The sequence below is a fragment of the Pistacia vera genome, unplaced genomic scaffold (genome assembly GCF_008641045.1).
Source record: "Pistacia vera cultivar Batoury unplaced genomic scaffold, PisVer_v2 Contig265, whole genome shotgun sequence".
In the NCBI taxonomy this organism is placed as follows: domain Eukaryota; kingdom Viridiplantae; phylum Streptophyta; class Magnoliopsida; order Sapindales; family Anacardiaceae; genus Pistacia; species Pistacia vera.
Genome location: NW_022196074.1, coordinates 1,784,996 through 1,799,201, shown reverse-complemented (window position 1 = coordinate 1,799,201; position 14,206 = coordinate 1,784,996). Strand labels below are relative to the sequence as shown.

Genomic DNA, 14,206 nt, shown 5'->3' with positions numbered 1-14,206 from the left:
GGGAAGGGAGGGGTGGTCAAGGCCATCTCAAGAACATTTGTAACTCTAGGCAAGAGTTACTTTGGGGGCCTTCTAATAATATAAGCATATATTAAAAAAATTATTTCAAATTTATTTTTCTTGTCTTTTGAGATGCAAAATCACTAGGAGAGGTGGATGGCAACTGGTGAGCTAATGGGGTCAGGTTGGTAAGGGGTTTTGGAGAGTAGATGCTGGAGAAACGATGGGTGGTGAAATGGGTGATTTCCAGTGCCAGGATTGACTGGAAAAGGCTTGAGAAGTTGCAGCCCAAAAGATATCGATGGCCGGCGATTGGAGGAGTAAACGGATGAGGTATGATAGGGGTTTTGGTGAGAGGGTTGAAGGGAGGAAGATGGTGGTGTTAGGGAAGGCCAACGACGCCGAGTACATGCCAAAAAGGTCAAAAATGGCTGTCGTGTACAATGGAGTTGGGTTGCGAGATTTGTTCAAGATTGGCCAAATCGAGGGCTATCAACACTGGGAAAACACTTGGGAAATGATAAAGTGATGTTTCCGATCGATTTTGGTGAGAAAATCAAACAGAATTAGCTCCAAACGGCCAACTACGGAAGTAGGGTGGAGATGATTTATGTGAATGTCGAATTTTGTGATTGAGACATGTAAATGACCGTTTTAACCTTTTATTGTTAAAAGAAATTCAATGTGTTAATTTAGGGGTGTAAATTGGAATATACGAAACTAGAGGTACAAACTTACTATTTTGTCAAACTTTGGGTGGGAATATATGTAAAAAGTTTATAATAAATTTGAGCTTTTTTGGCTTTTTTTAGGGCCCCTTGGGCCAACCTGGACAAGAAATCATGTACTATTTTTATTTTTGTAATGTATTAAAAAAATTATAAAAAATTTGGGCCCTTTTTGGCCCTATTTTGTGGGGGGCCTAGGTAGGTGCCTTACCTGCTTACCCCTTGGGCCAGCCATCGAGGTGGTGATGGTGAGGGACAGGGTTGTGAAGAATGGAAAAAAAAAAAGATAATGGTGAGGGGGATAAGGATAATGGATGAAAAAAAGAAAAAAAATAATGGGGAGGGATATGGATGATGTCATCATGCTAATGTCACCAGTCTGACCACCTAAACTGTGACCTGACCACCTAACCGGGTCACCCCACGGTTCAGATTTTAAAACCTAGATCTTGAGCATTCTTTAAGTTGGTTTCAAACCAATTTTGGTTCACCAGAAAGGCGTATAGGCATTCATCCCTCTGATGTTCAGCAGTAAACTTCACAAAGGCAATAAATACCTTGAGAGAAGAAGGAATAGGAGTTTGGCAACACTCGACGCCACAACACATATTTTCTCGTTTTTTGTTCTCATCGTCACAAAGAGAAAAGCTCCCACCAAGAATTGAATCGAAAGAGTTGCTCATACAGGTGATGTTGTTGCAACCTAAGGTGGCGAATCTGTTGTGTTCTCTCCACAACAATTTCTTGCAGTGGGGTTGGATATGTCACTTCTCTCCACAATAATAACACTTCTTATTACTGTAATCTCTGACTTTTGAATTATCACCTCACTTTTGAGTCCTCCTTCGATTAAAACCATCTACAACTAATAAATCTCCTCTAAGTGATGAGTTCTCTGATCCCATAATCCTTTCATTCTCATGCAACAAGGCAGTCACATCATCTAATTTTAAAGTAGATTTGCCTACCAACAAAGTTTGAACTAAAGGTCTTTAATATTTAGGCAAAGATGACAACAATGTTAATGCCTTTTCTTCATCCTTTAACTCATCAGAAATAGCCAATAATTGAGAGACTAGCCTATTAAATTGATTTAAATATCATGGAGACTCGTACCTTCATCCATTTTTAGAGAGTATAGATCCATCTTCAAATACAGTCTGTTAATCAACGATTTCGACGTATAAATACCCTCCAATTTTTCCCACAAGCCCTTTGGTGTAGATTCAGTGAGCACGCTGTACTTTATCTCTGGAGCTAAAGCTAATTTGATTGTATTGACAGCTCTCCTCTGAATTCTATTCCATTCTCTATTAGACATCTTCTCTGGCATAGTCTCTTCTAATGCCTAATCAAGACCTTGTTGTAACAAAAGGTCTTGTATTGTACTTTGCCATCACATAAAATTAATTTTACTATCAAATAAAAGAACCTCAAATTTAGACATACCTCTAGAAAATTGAGATGCCTGACAGTAGCCGATCTACTCTTAAATCTGGCTTCCTCTAGAGCTTACCGTCTCCTAGAATACGAATCATGGGCTCTAATACCGCTTGTTGAAAAAAGATTCCTGTAACTGAAACGTAAAATTAAAGCAAGCAACTAAAAATAAAGAAAACCAAAACACGAGAATTTTAAAGTGGTTTGGCCTAATCAATTTAGTTTATGTCCACTATTCACTTAAATAATCCACGAAGCAAAAGCTTACAACTGTGCAATTTTTAGAAGAGATAAATTGCAAACTACTTAAACTATCCCAAAAAGCTCAACTAAACCATTAATAATAGCCCACGATGACTATCTTTTGGTGTCTATCTTACACTTTTGAAGATACTTTAAAAGCTCAATCTACTAGTCTATTTAAATGGGAGAGTCCTTTGCTACTTCGTTTTCCAAGCAATATGAGATTCAAGGCACTATCCCAACAATAACAACCCTTTCCAATTCCAAATGGAAATGGAATGGTAATGTTTCCACATTTGGATTGATAATTAGGCTTTGCTAATGCTAGTGCTTGTGCCCTCAAGATCATTGGCCATGATAGAAAGACAATCCGAAATAGAAAATGTAGAATCATTCTTAACTCTCTCAAACCTTCTTGCTCTATTGACTTCAAGTACGCAAAACGAGGTCGTCCCTCATAGAAATTTACCGAAACCATGAAGATAATTCCTTGCATATCTTCTTGGATTCCATCTCTATGATATTTCTATCAAACTTTCCTAGAACCATAACTCATATTCCACCACAACCACATATTCCACATATTTCATCTCTATGATCATAGACTTAACTGACTAAAAAGTCTATGTGTGGGCTTGAGAGCTCATTATAGCAGTTAACATTCGGACTATATTTCACTTTCATTCCGAGAAGAAAGAGGGTAACATTATAAGCAACTAAAAAATGTATGATGTAATTTTGTATAACAAATTCCGTTTATGTATATGCTTATTATTGCAAAGAGAAAAAAAAAAAAAAAAGAAAAAAAAAAAGTTGCAAGTTAACGAGTTTTAACTCTCGTACTTGAGTTATGCTTCCTGGTTAATTTAATTAATGTGCATGATGCATTATTCATTTTCACATGCTCCATATATTAATTTTTTGGATACATTAATTTTGTTAGTATTGGACAAGTTTAGCTTCTACGTACGTAGGATGACAACTTAGAATGATATTATAGCTAAAAGTCTAAATTCTAATTCTCAGGTTCAACTGGATAAAAGAAAATGAAAAAAAAAAAAAATCCAAGTTTCATATGAAGGTGTGAAGGGGCCTAAATACATGGATTGATCAATGATTTATGAATTTGAAGGATTTAGATAAGGCCACTGACCATTTTAATGTGAATCGAATTGTTGGGGAAGGAGGCCAAAGTACTGTTTACAAAAGGAACGTCGTCAGATGGAAGAATTGTTGCTGTAAAAAGTCTAAAATAGTTGATGATGATGATGATGGAAAGCTTCATGAATTCATTAATGAGGTTTGTGATTCTCTCAAAAATCAAACATAGAAATGTTGTTGGGCTACTAGGATCATTTCTTAGAGTTCTAACAGAACAGTAAGAGGAATTTTGAAAAAATGGGAACATAGTTTTTTATTATTTGTTTAGCTGGTTAACACTTGGCTTCAAAACTTAATTAAGTTAATAGGTAAGAATTCAGCATTAATATTTATGTTTACTAAAACTTTCACTTCTATTTTGACAAACCGATACTCTAGGAGTTTGTTTAAGTGGGGATAACCCAATCTTCAGTTTTTAATGTTTGAAGGGGAAAAAAAAATATATTAAGACATGATAAATTGACCATTTAATACATTAAACTGCATTAATAAATCTTCATATAAAAATATTTTTGTATTTATTTTATTTGTTTGATTGATCATTTTTTTTTTTTTTAAATTCAAAACATAGTTTGGTTTATTATTTTGGATAGGATTTTTGAAATAGTATTAGTAGATAGAGTTGAGTGATTATTACGAGATAAAATTTTAAAATTAACAGAAAAACCTCCTAGGTTTGCTAATTTAACTAAACACCCATATATATAAAATTTTTGTAAAATGACAAAAACACCCCCACCCACCTACAGTGCCAGATTCTGGCCACCAACTCCGAAATCTGGTTGGAATCTGGCATTACGGTGCAACCGGTTGGATCTAGCCAGTCGTGTGTCGATCTGGCCTTTTCCGATCAGATCAACTATAGATATGGCCAAAAAATGCTAGATTTACAACCAGATCTAGCTATCGACAGTCGCAAAAGGCCATATTTGGCCGTTAGCAACGACCAAAGATATGGTCAATGATGGCCAGATTGATGAACTACCAGCCAGTTCCGGTCGTTTGTACATCGTTGTGACATATTCTGGCCACTACCAGTGGTTATTGTTGGAATCTGACAACTATGGGTGGGTGGAGGTGTTTTTGTTAATTTATAATTTTTTTTGTTGGGGGTGTTTTTGTTAATTAACGAACTTATGGGGGTTTAAATAGTTTTTTAATTTATGATAGGGTTTTGAAAATAAGGAAACAAACGTGAATTTGTATTTGGAATAGGGATAGAATATGGATAAATAATAATCCAAACGGAAATGTTTAAAGTTAGAAGAGCTTTCAAGCTTTTTTCACCCAAAAGCTCTTTACACAAAAACGTTTAATTAAAAAAAACTCTCAAAATTAAATATACAATGAAATGATCGTTTATCCATTAATTCTAGAACTTTATTTTATACTTAATTCTTAAAAAAAAAAAAAAAAAATTGTAACAAAAATATATCTCATTCATAATATCAAGTCCTATTCACTAAAACATACAGGAATATACTGTAATTTTTTATGATAAAAGAAAAAGAACGAATACATAAAAGATGGCAATTCTTGAACGATTATTGAAATTAAGTGGTATCATAATACAACGTAAGGCCTAAATTGTTTCACAACGTGAACAGAAAGTATAATAGGCACTGCAATACACAAATTTACATATTATGGTGTGCTAGCTAGTTAATAGTGGTTGAACGTCTACCGATGATGAACCTACACGTTCAAAAGTAGATGTAGAAGAAGAACCAACATCCCAACCCGCAATCTCAAATACTTCGGTATTGTCATACTTAATCTCTTGATAAGTTTGCTGCATACCATCATCTTTTTGTGATGCTTGAACTCCTTCCAACTCAACCGCAACTTCTTTTTGCCATGCTTGAATTCCTTCCAACTCCATCGATACTTCTTTCATTGTAGGTCTTTTCTTCCCATTTAGGTTTAAACATCTTTTCGCAAGGTTAGCAACTGCAACGATCTCCTCTTTCCTGCCTTGGCTTAGTACTTGTGCATCTATAATATTATTTAGACAGTTCTGCTCCACACAAGTAATGAAATATGCAATCAAACTTCCGCGTTCTTCTGATCTCATTGACGATGTTGGCTTCTGTCCGGTCAAAAGCTCAACAAGAACTACTCCAAAGCTATAAACATCACTTTTATCTGTGAATTGACTTGATTGAAAAAACTCTGGGTCCAAGTACCCAAAAGTTCCCTGTACTTTTGTTGTCACATGAGTTTGATCAATAGAAATTGATTTTGAAGTCCCAAAGTCTGCTACTTTTGCTTTGAACTTTTCATCCAATAGAATATTGGTAGATTTGATGTCTCGATGATAAATTGGTAAGGAAGCTGCCGAGTGCAAATAAGAAACAGCTCCTGCAACTTCTACTGCAATTCGCAAACGCATACCCCATGTGAGTGAAAGTTCTTCATTTTGATGATAAAGATATTGAAAAAGGGTTCCATTAGGGATGAATTCGTAAACTAATAAAGGAACCTCAGTCTCCAAACAACATCCCAATAGTTTAACCACATTTCTATGGTTGATTTGGGAAAGAATGGCAACCTCGTTAACGAATTCATGAACCTTCCTTTCATCAACTGCCTTAAACTTCTTTACAGCAACTATTCTTCCATCTGATAACATTCCTTTATATACCGTGCCTTGACCTCCCTCACCAAGTATTCTATTCACATTAAAATGGTCCGTGGCCTTTTCTAATTCTTTTGAGTTGAACAGTTTGCTACTATCAACACTGCCATCTGATGAAGTTAAGTGTTGTTGTAAAAGTAAACCACCATTCTGTTTGAAAAACTTCTGTTTACGCTTGCCAGCCTTCCTTTTCTTTATTATGATGCATAACCACCATGCCCCCAAAAATAGAAAAACGCTTCCAAGGCCTGTGCCAAATCCTGCGTACAATTCATTTCAAATGAGAAGTGATAAATTGTTTTTGGGAATAAAAGAACAATGAGAATCATGGTTAGTTTGTATACTTAAAGAACTCACTATATATATAGTTATTTTCTCCCGCTAAACCTCCTATATATATATATTGATCTGATTTAAGTATGAAAATTAACCATGATAATTCTAATATTACTCTGAACAATATAATTTTACCATAAGTGACCGAGACTTTTTATATAGGTTATCAGTAATACTATATTTACCGACCCAAATACCGATTTTTATATACCGACTCACTACCCAACAACCCAAATCTGAAAATTTAACTCAGAGTCGGTATGTTAAATCGGTCGCTGGGTCGGTAAGCCTAATTACTGATAGGTTATAACTTATAACTAGACCTGGAGAAACGGGTAATATACCCGCGGGTCCATGGGCACCTGAGTAGTTTTAACGGGTACGGGTTAATGTATTTAAGACCCGTGGGAATATTAGCTGTGCCCGGTCCACCCGTTATTTTCTTGGGTGATACCCACAGGTGCCCACACTAAATAAAAAACAAAACGATTGAGGGTGAAGTGTAGTCTGAAGAAAAGAAATCAACAATTTCTTTAAATCTCAAACAACAAACCAATAATATCAACAAAGAAAAACCCACAAATCAACATTCATACCAACAAAAATAAACTCACAAATCAACAAGAGAAGGCATGGATCAAGCCGTGAAGTGGTTGCCGTTCGCCGGCAGCCTTCCACGGCGACAACACATGCTTACCCCCACCGGTGGTGGCAATGGACATTATAGATCTATAATATATTTAGTTTATAAAAGACAGGGAAAATGAAAAATGAGACACAAAGAACAAAGTAAAAAAAAATGGGAGAGGAAAAAAATTAAATCTTTTTTTCAGTAGGAGAGAAGGGAAGCAAGAAAGAAGACTAACGAAGAATTAAAGGGGAGAGACTGAAGAAGAAGAAGAAATATGAAAAAATGGAGAGGGAGAAAAGACGAAAAAGAATGGAGAGAGAGAGAGAGAGAAGAAGAAGAGAGGGAGAAAAGACAAGAAGAATTGGGAGAGAGACAAAGAAGAAGATGAAGATGAAGAGAAATTTGTGTAGATGAAATAATAAAAAAGTAAGTGGAGAGAAAAAACTAAAAAAGGAAAAAATTGGAGAGGAAAATTTGAAAAAACAGTAAAAGAAACGGGGACCCGCGGTCCATCCATACTCACATGACTGGATACGGGTGATGCATTTTTTTACCCGTATCCGTTGTTATCCAACTCGTATCCGTCCGGCCCGCCGTTTGCCCGGTTAGTTATAACATGAAAGAATAATTAAAGCATACTAGCCACCAGTTAATCTTAGCTCTTTTGCGGTAATGTGAAACAACGGATGTTCCATTTAAGTTTCGCAAAACAAATTCCCACAGTTTGTTGGAACGCATTCATCAATATCGTGTCATTTACAAATGCCTTTAGAATTAATACATAAAACATAATGGTGGGAATAATATAAAATTCATGAGTGGAAAAAAATGAGTAATGATATAAAAATTAACTTAGGACCAAAAATTCAATAAAAAATATAAAAATTAATGGAGAAATGAAACACTTGACCACAATTCTATCTTATTGAAAATAAATAAATAAAGAACATCTTATTTAAATATAATCAATTATAATATTAATATACAAATGATATGTAATTGTATGTTTGTATATAATCTCTTTTAATTATCTAATTTATTTTTATTTAAAGTCATTCAATCATCTTAAAACATCAATTTGATGTGAGATGTGTATATAAAACATTATTGTAAATAAATAGATGATTTATTCATTTAAATTATCATAAAATAATGGGTTAAATTTCCTATATAGTTTGGGATTAAATAAACTAGATTGATGTTAGAAGTTTACCTTGACACCTTTGAGAAGATAAGGATTTCTTCGTAGCCCTTTCTGCAGTTACAATGAACCACTGGAAACTGAGTACTAGAAGAGTTCGCAATAGAAGAGGTAAAGTTTGCATAAATTTGACAACTAGATGTTGAATTGTCCTCTGTTTTTGTGTTGCAACAGATTAAACGATGAATTAGTATCCCCCAGTCCAATACCACAGAAGTGTGTCCTTTTTTCAACATTTTGAGGATTCTTTTCAAACCAATTTTGGTCCACCAAAAAGGCATACCCGCATTCAGTAATATCTCCCTATTTCTTCATCATTAAAGGTACTTATAGGTGTGTTAAATACCTTGAGAGATGAAGGAATTTTGGTTTGGCAACAAGTTTATGCCGTAACAACCATCTCTCCGGTTTTGGTCTCTTGTCACAAGTAGAAAGGCACCCACCACATCGAAAATTCAGAGACTCTCATATAGGCAATGTTGTTGCAACCTAAGGCGGTGATCTGTTGCTTTTTGAGAGAGACAAATGGGCTTTCAGCTAGCAAGTTACCATGCGGCAAAGTAGAATCATAAGATTCGTCACAAGTGCTTAAACTCGATGATTTACTCGCATGGTACCGTTTAGAAAAATTTCAAGCACCTCCAAGTGGATTCTCTTGATGAATGGCTTATCATTAGAGTCGCAGTCTATGGCAAACCAATCCTCAATGTAACAACCCTCTGTATGCCAAATGGAAATGGAATGGTAATGTTTCCACATTTGGATGGCAACCAGGCTTACTATGTTGTGCTTGTGTCCTCGAGATCATTGGCCATGATAGAAAGATCATCTGAAACAGCAACTGCAGAATCATTCTTCGTGCTCACTTCTTCCTTATTTTCTGATCAATTATTTGCTTCACCTTTTCCTCTATTTTGATTCTAACTATTGACTTCGAGGATTAAAACGAGGTCGTCGTCGTGTACAATATTAAATTAAAGGAAAAAGGATGATAATTCCTGTATCTTTTTAGATTCCATCTTTATGATATTCTATCCAAGTTCTAGAACCACAACCACATACTCGACTAGCCGGCATACTTGACTGATAATTAGTCTATGCGTGGGTCGAGCTCTCATAGGACAACCGGACAAAGGAAATTAAAGACTTTGGTTGACTTGGAAAATAATCTGTAATCCTAGTGAGAAAAGAATTAGACTTGGGTTACTGGTTTAGGGTAAAAGGAAAGTTCTAAATCTAGCAAATTTAGGAAATTAACGTAATCAGGAAGCTAAATATTAAAGTTTAAAAAACAACGTAACCAGGGTTAAGAACCTATAAAAACTAGTGGTTCTCAATGAAAGAAAATAAAAAAAATAGCAAAATTAAAAGAAGCTAGCCCATGGATATTAAAATTTTGAAATTGTATTTAATTATCACCGATAAAAATTTTCAGTAAAACAATTCTGTTGCGAAATATTCCTACATAAAGAAAATGAAAAAAAAAAAAAAAAAAAAAACAACGTTTCATGAAAGAGGGTGTGAAGGGGCCTAAATGGAGGATTTAGATAAGGCCACTGATTTAGTGCAAATCGAATTGTTGGGGAAGGATGGCAAGGTACAGTTTACAAAGGAATACAGTAAATATGATATCATTGTTGGAATATATAAAATAAATTTAATGAATTAAATGTGTGGTGTAAGTTAAGAATTTGAGAGATGAAAGTTAGTGAATTAAAGAAAAGTTTTAAGGTGTTGAAGTGAAAAGTTGTAAAATAATTGTGGAATTCAATGTTTGTCCTATCTTATGTAGTATAAAAAAGTGTTTTTCTCCCATTTTTAACACAAAAAAAAAATGAGAGTTCTTTTAATTTCTTACTTTCCCCAATTTTTCTTTTTTTTTTTTTTTTTTTTTTTTTTTTTTTTAGAATTAAGACTTAACTCAGTTTGTTAGAATAGAAAAGTGGTACTTCTTTTGCTATTCATCTGTTGTTGTATCATGGGAAACAGACGTTGCTTAAATCTTTGTGCATCCAAATGAAATAGGGGAATATGTTTTAAGAAAACTATTGCTCCTTTTGGTTCATTATTCTGATAGTTTTTAGAATAATCTTTTGAAAAAAATTAAATTGGACAGGTATTACGATGTAGGATTTGGAAATTAGCAAAGATATCTTATATGTTTGTTTATTTACTACATACCCCCATAATAAAATATTAAAAGTTAACAAAAACCCCCCCAACTCATCCATTAAATACGGACAGCTGCCCACCACCGCCGGAGGATAGCCGAAGTGTTTTTGCAATTTCTAAAAAAAATATTTGGGAGTGTTTAGTTAAATTAACAAATTTAAGAGGTTTAAAAGAAATTAAAAAATATAGAATAATATTTTGAGAATAACGACATTTTACTATTTAACTGTTTTTGGGAATACTAATAATAGTGTTTTCAAAAACGAAACAAACGAAGCCTATGTGTTACACAGGCATCGGTATTCATCCTAAGATTGTATTCTTGCACTCAACACCTTCCATGCCCATCTACTATCAAGACTTCAAGTCTGCAAATATACTCTTTAGATGATAAGTATAGAGCAAAGGTAGCAGATTTTGGGAATTCAAAATCCATAGATTGATCAAACCCATGCGACCACAAAAGTAGTTAAGGGGACGTTGGATACATGGACTCAAAGTATTTTCAATCAAAGCAATTCACAGAAGAAAGTGGTGTTTATAGCTTCCAGGTAGTACTTATTGAGCTTTCGAACGAACAAAAACCAGTACATTAGGTGGAAGTTTGGTGCAAAAGTTTGTTGACTAAATCTAGTAGAATCATTTGGATGATGTTTTCTCATACTTGTAATGTAACACGTGTTTACCTTAATTGATGGAGATGGTGGTTGTGGTTAGCTTTCCGTAATACCTTATTTATAAGAGAATAATATTAAAAATCTTTCACTGTAAAATATATATGTTCTACTAATTTTGATAGATATGGATCCTCAAATTTCATTGTCAAATACTTGCAGCTGCAACTGTCTTGAAATCTATATAGGCAGTTCTTTTACTCCTTCAGATTATACCATGCAAGACAGTTTTTACCAGATTGTCTCCATTTTCAGTTCAATTTATTTCACCTAATCATCTTCAACCCTCTCTCTGCCGTAGTGGTTTGGGTTGATTTCGGTCAATTTTGGTTCCGGTCGATTTTCTCACCAAAATCGACCGAAATCATTATTTATCATTTTCCAACCTTGATAGCCCTCGATTTGACTAATTTTGGAGAATCTCGCAACCCACCTCCATCACACATAGCCATTTCCAGCCTTTTTGGCATGTACCCGACATGGTTGGCCTCCTCGACACCACCATCTTCCTCCCTCAGCCCTCTCACCAAAACCCCTATCATACCTTATCCTTTACTCTGCCAATCACGGCCATCATACTTTTGGGCCGTGACTTCTCAAGCCTTTCTTATCAATCTTGGTATTGGAAATCACCCATTTCACCACCCATCACTTCTCCAACATCTACTCTCTAAAACCCCCCACCAACCTAACCTTGTTAGCCTGTTGATTGCTATCCACATCTCCTAGTGATTTTTCATCTCAAAAGGCAAAAAAAAAAAAAAAAAAAAAAAAAAGAAAGAAACTTTTTTAATATATCTTATATTATTAGAGGGCCCTAAAATAACTCCTGCCTAGGTCATAAATGTTTTAGAGACGGCCCTGCTTCAAACATCAGAAAGTTTTTTAAAGTAGATAGATTTAATCTGGCTGTCTGATGCAATTCAGTCAATGTATAGCACTGTTAACATTGAGTTCTTCATGTTGCTCTTCATGAACAATAATTAAAATGCAATTCTAAGCTCAATATTTGGTACTACACTTCCAGGAGCTGTTAACCATCGTAGAGACATTAAAATTATGCAAATAAGCTCAACTTTATTAATGATCATTAAGTATGTTACTTTAGAAACAGTACTTAATCATCCACATTTAAGCTTCGTTATGTCATCTGAAACAGCAACTGCAGAATCATTCTTCAGTCTCTCACACCTTCTTCCTCTATTTTCTGATCAATTATTTGCTTCACCTTCTTCCTCTATTTTGACTCTTAACTATTGACTTCGAGGATATAAAACGAGGTCAATAGTTCCTTGTATCTTCTTAGATTCCATCTTTATGATATTTCTATCCAAGTCCCTAGAACCACAACCACAAACTCGACCAGCCGGCATACTTGACTGATTAATTAGTCTATGCGTGGGTCTGAGCTCTCATAGGACAACCGGATCAAAAATGAAATTAATAGACTTTGGTTGACCTGGAAAAATAATCTGTAATCCTAGTGAGAAAGGAATTAGACTTGGGTTCCCTTGGTTTAGGGTAAAAGGAAAGTTCTAAATCTAGCAAATTTAGGAATATTAACGTAATCAGGAAGCTAAATTATTAAAGTTTATAAAAACTAACGTAACTAGGGTTAAGAACCTATAAACACAAAGTGGTTCTCTATGAAAGAAAATAAAAAAAAATAGCAAAATTAAAAGAAGCTAGCCCATGAGATTATTAAAATTTTGAAATTTTATTTAAGTATCACCGATAAAAATTTTCAGTAAAACAATCTTCTGTTGCGAAAATATTCCTACATAAAAGAAAATGAAAAAAAAAAAAAAAAAAAAACAACGTTTCATGAAAGAGGGTGTGAAGGGGCCTAAATGGAGGATTTAGATAAGGCCACTGATTTAATGCAAATCGAATTGTTGGAGAAGGATGCCAAGGTACAGTTTACAAAGGAATATATTAAATATGATATCATTGTTGGAATAGATTAAATAAATTTAATGAAATTAAACGTGGTGGTATAAGTTAAGAATTTGAAAGATGAAAAGTTACTGAATTAAAGGAGAAGGTTTTAAAGTTAGAAAGTGAAAAAATGGAAAATAATGGTAGTGTTTGTCCTATCTTAAGTAGTACAAAAAGTGTTTTTTTTTTTCCCCCCATTTTTGACACACAAAACAATTGAGAGTTCTTTTAATTTCTTACTTTTTCTCTAGTTTTTTAAGGTTTTCCCCATTTTTGACACACAAAACAATTGAGAGTTCTTTTAATTTCTTACTTTTTCTCTAGTTTTTTAAGGTTTTTTTTCTTTAGAGTTAAGATTTAATTCAATTCGTTAGAATTGAAAAATAGTGATTATGTTAATATTCATCTATTGTTGTATTATAGGAAATAGACGTTGCTTAAATCTTTGTACACCCCAGTGAAAGAGACAAATCTATTTTGATGAAACTATATGTTACACAGATCTCGACATTCATCCTAAGATTGTATTTTTTACCAAATCTCTTCCTGTCATTCTAAAGAATCTTCTACACGTGATCACGTTGTTGGTATTGTTATTTTATTTTATTAACATTTAGTTATATTGTTTTCATATTCAATATATTTATTATTTACGGTTACTAATATAATAATTGATTATTTTATAATAATCATATTCCCAATGGAACTCTTTCCCAATATATTCATGATCCAAAAGAAGAGTTTCTTCCACTCACATGGGATATGCGCTTAAGAATTGTCACAAAATTTGTAGACGCTCTGTTTTTACTTGCACTCGACACCTTCCATGCCCATCTACTATCAAGACTTCAAGTCCGCAAATATACTCATAGATGATAAATATAGAGCAAAGTTAGCAGATTTTGGGAATTCAAAATCCATAGATTGATCAAACTCATGCGACCACAAAAGTAGTTATGAGGACGTTGGATACATGGACTCAAAGTATTTTCAATCAAGGCAGTTCACAGAAAAAAGTGGTGTTTATAGCTTCCAGGTAGTACT

At 34.1% G+C, this 14,206-nt stretch overlaps 2 protein-coding genes across 3 annotated transcripts in view; both read right to left on the bottom strand.

Moving 5' to 3' along the window:
* LOC116133074 (wall-associated receptor kinase-like 22) overlaps positions 1-12,506 on the bottom strand; it is a 70,813-nt gene extending 58,307 nt beyond the window's left edge. For both annotated transcript variants that reach the window (XM_031418737.1, XM_031418738.1), the window contains exon 1: positions 12,416-12,506. The gene's annotated coding sequence lies outside the window, so the exon portion shown is untranslated. The remainder of the gene's footprint in view (positions 1-12,415) is intronic.
* Positions 5,107-6,486, bottom strand: LOC116133046 (wall-associated receptor kinase-like 22; the record flags this gene model as incomplete). The annotated part of the gene is made up of 1 exon (XM_031418708.1): positions 5,107-6,486. A coding segment is annotated over one exon (1,260 nt), but the record flags the coding sequence as incomplete, so codon positions are not given.
* Positions 12,507-14,206: the final 1,700 nt, after the last annotated feature.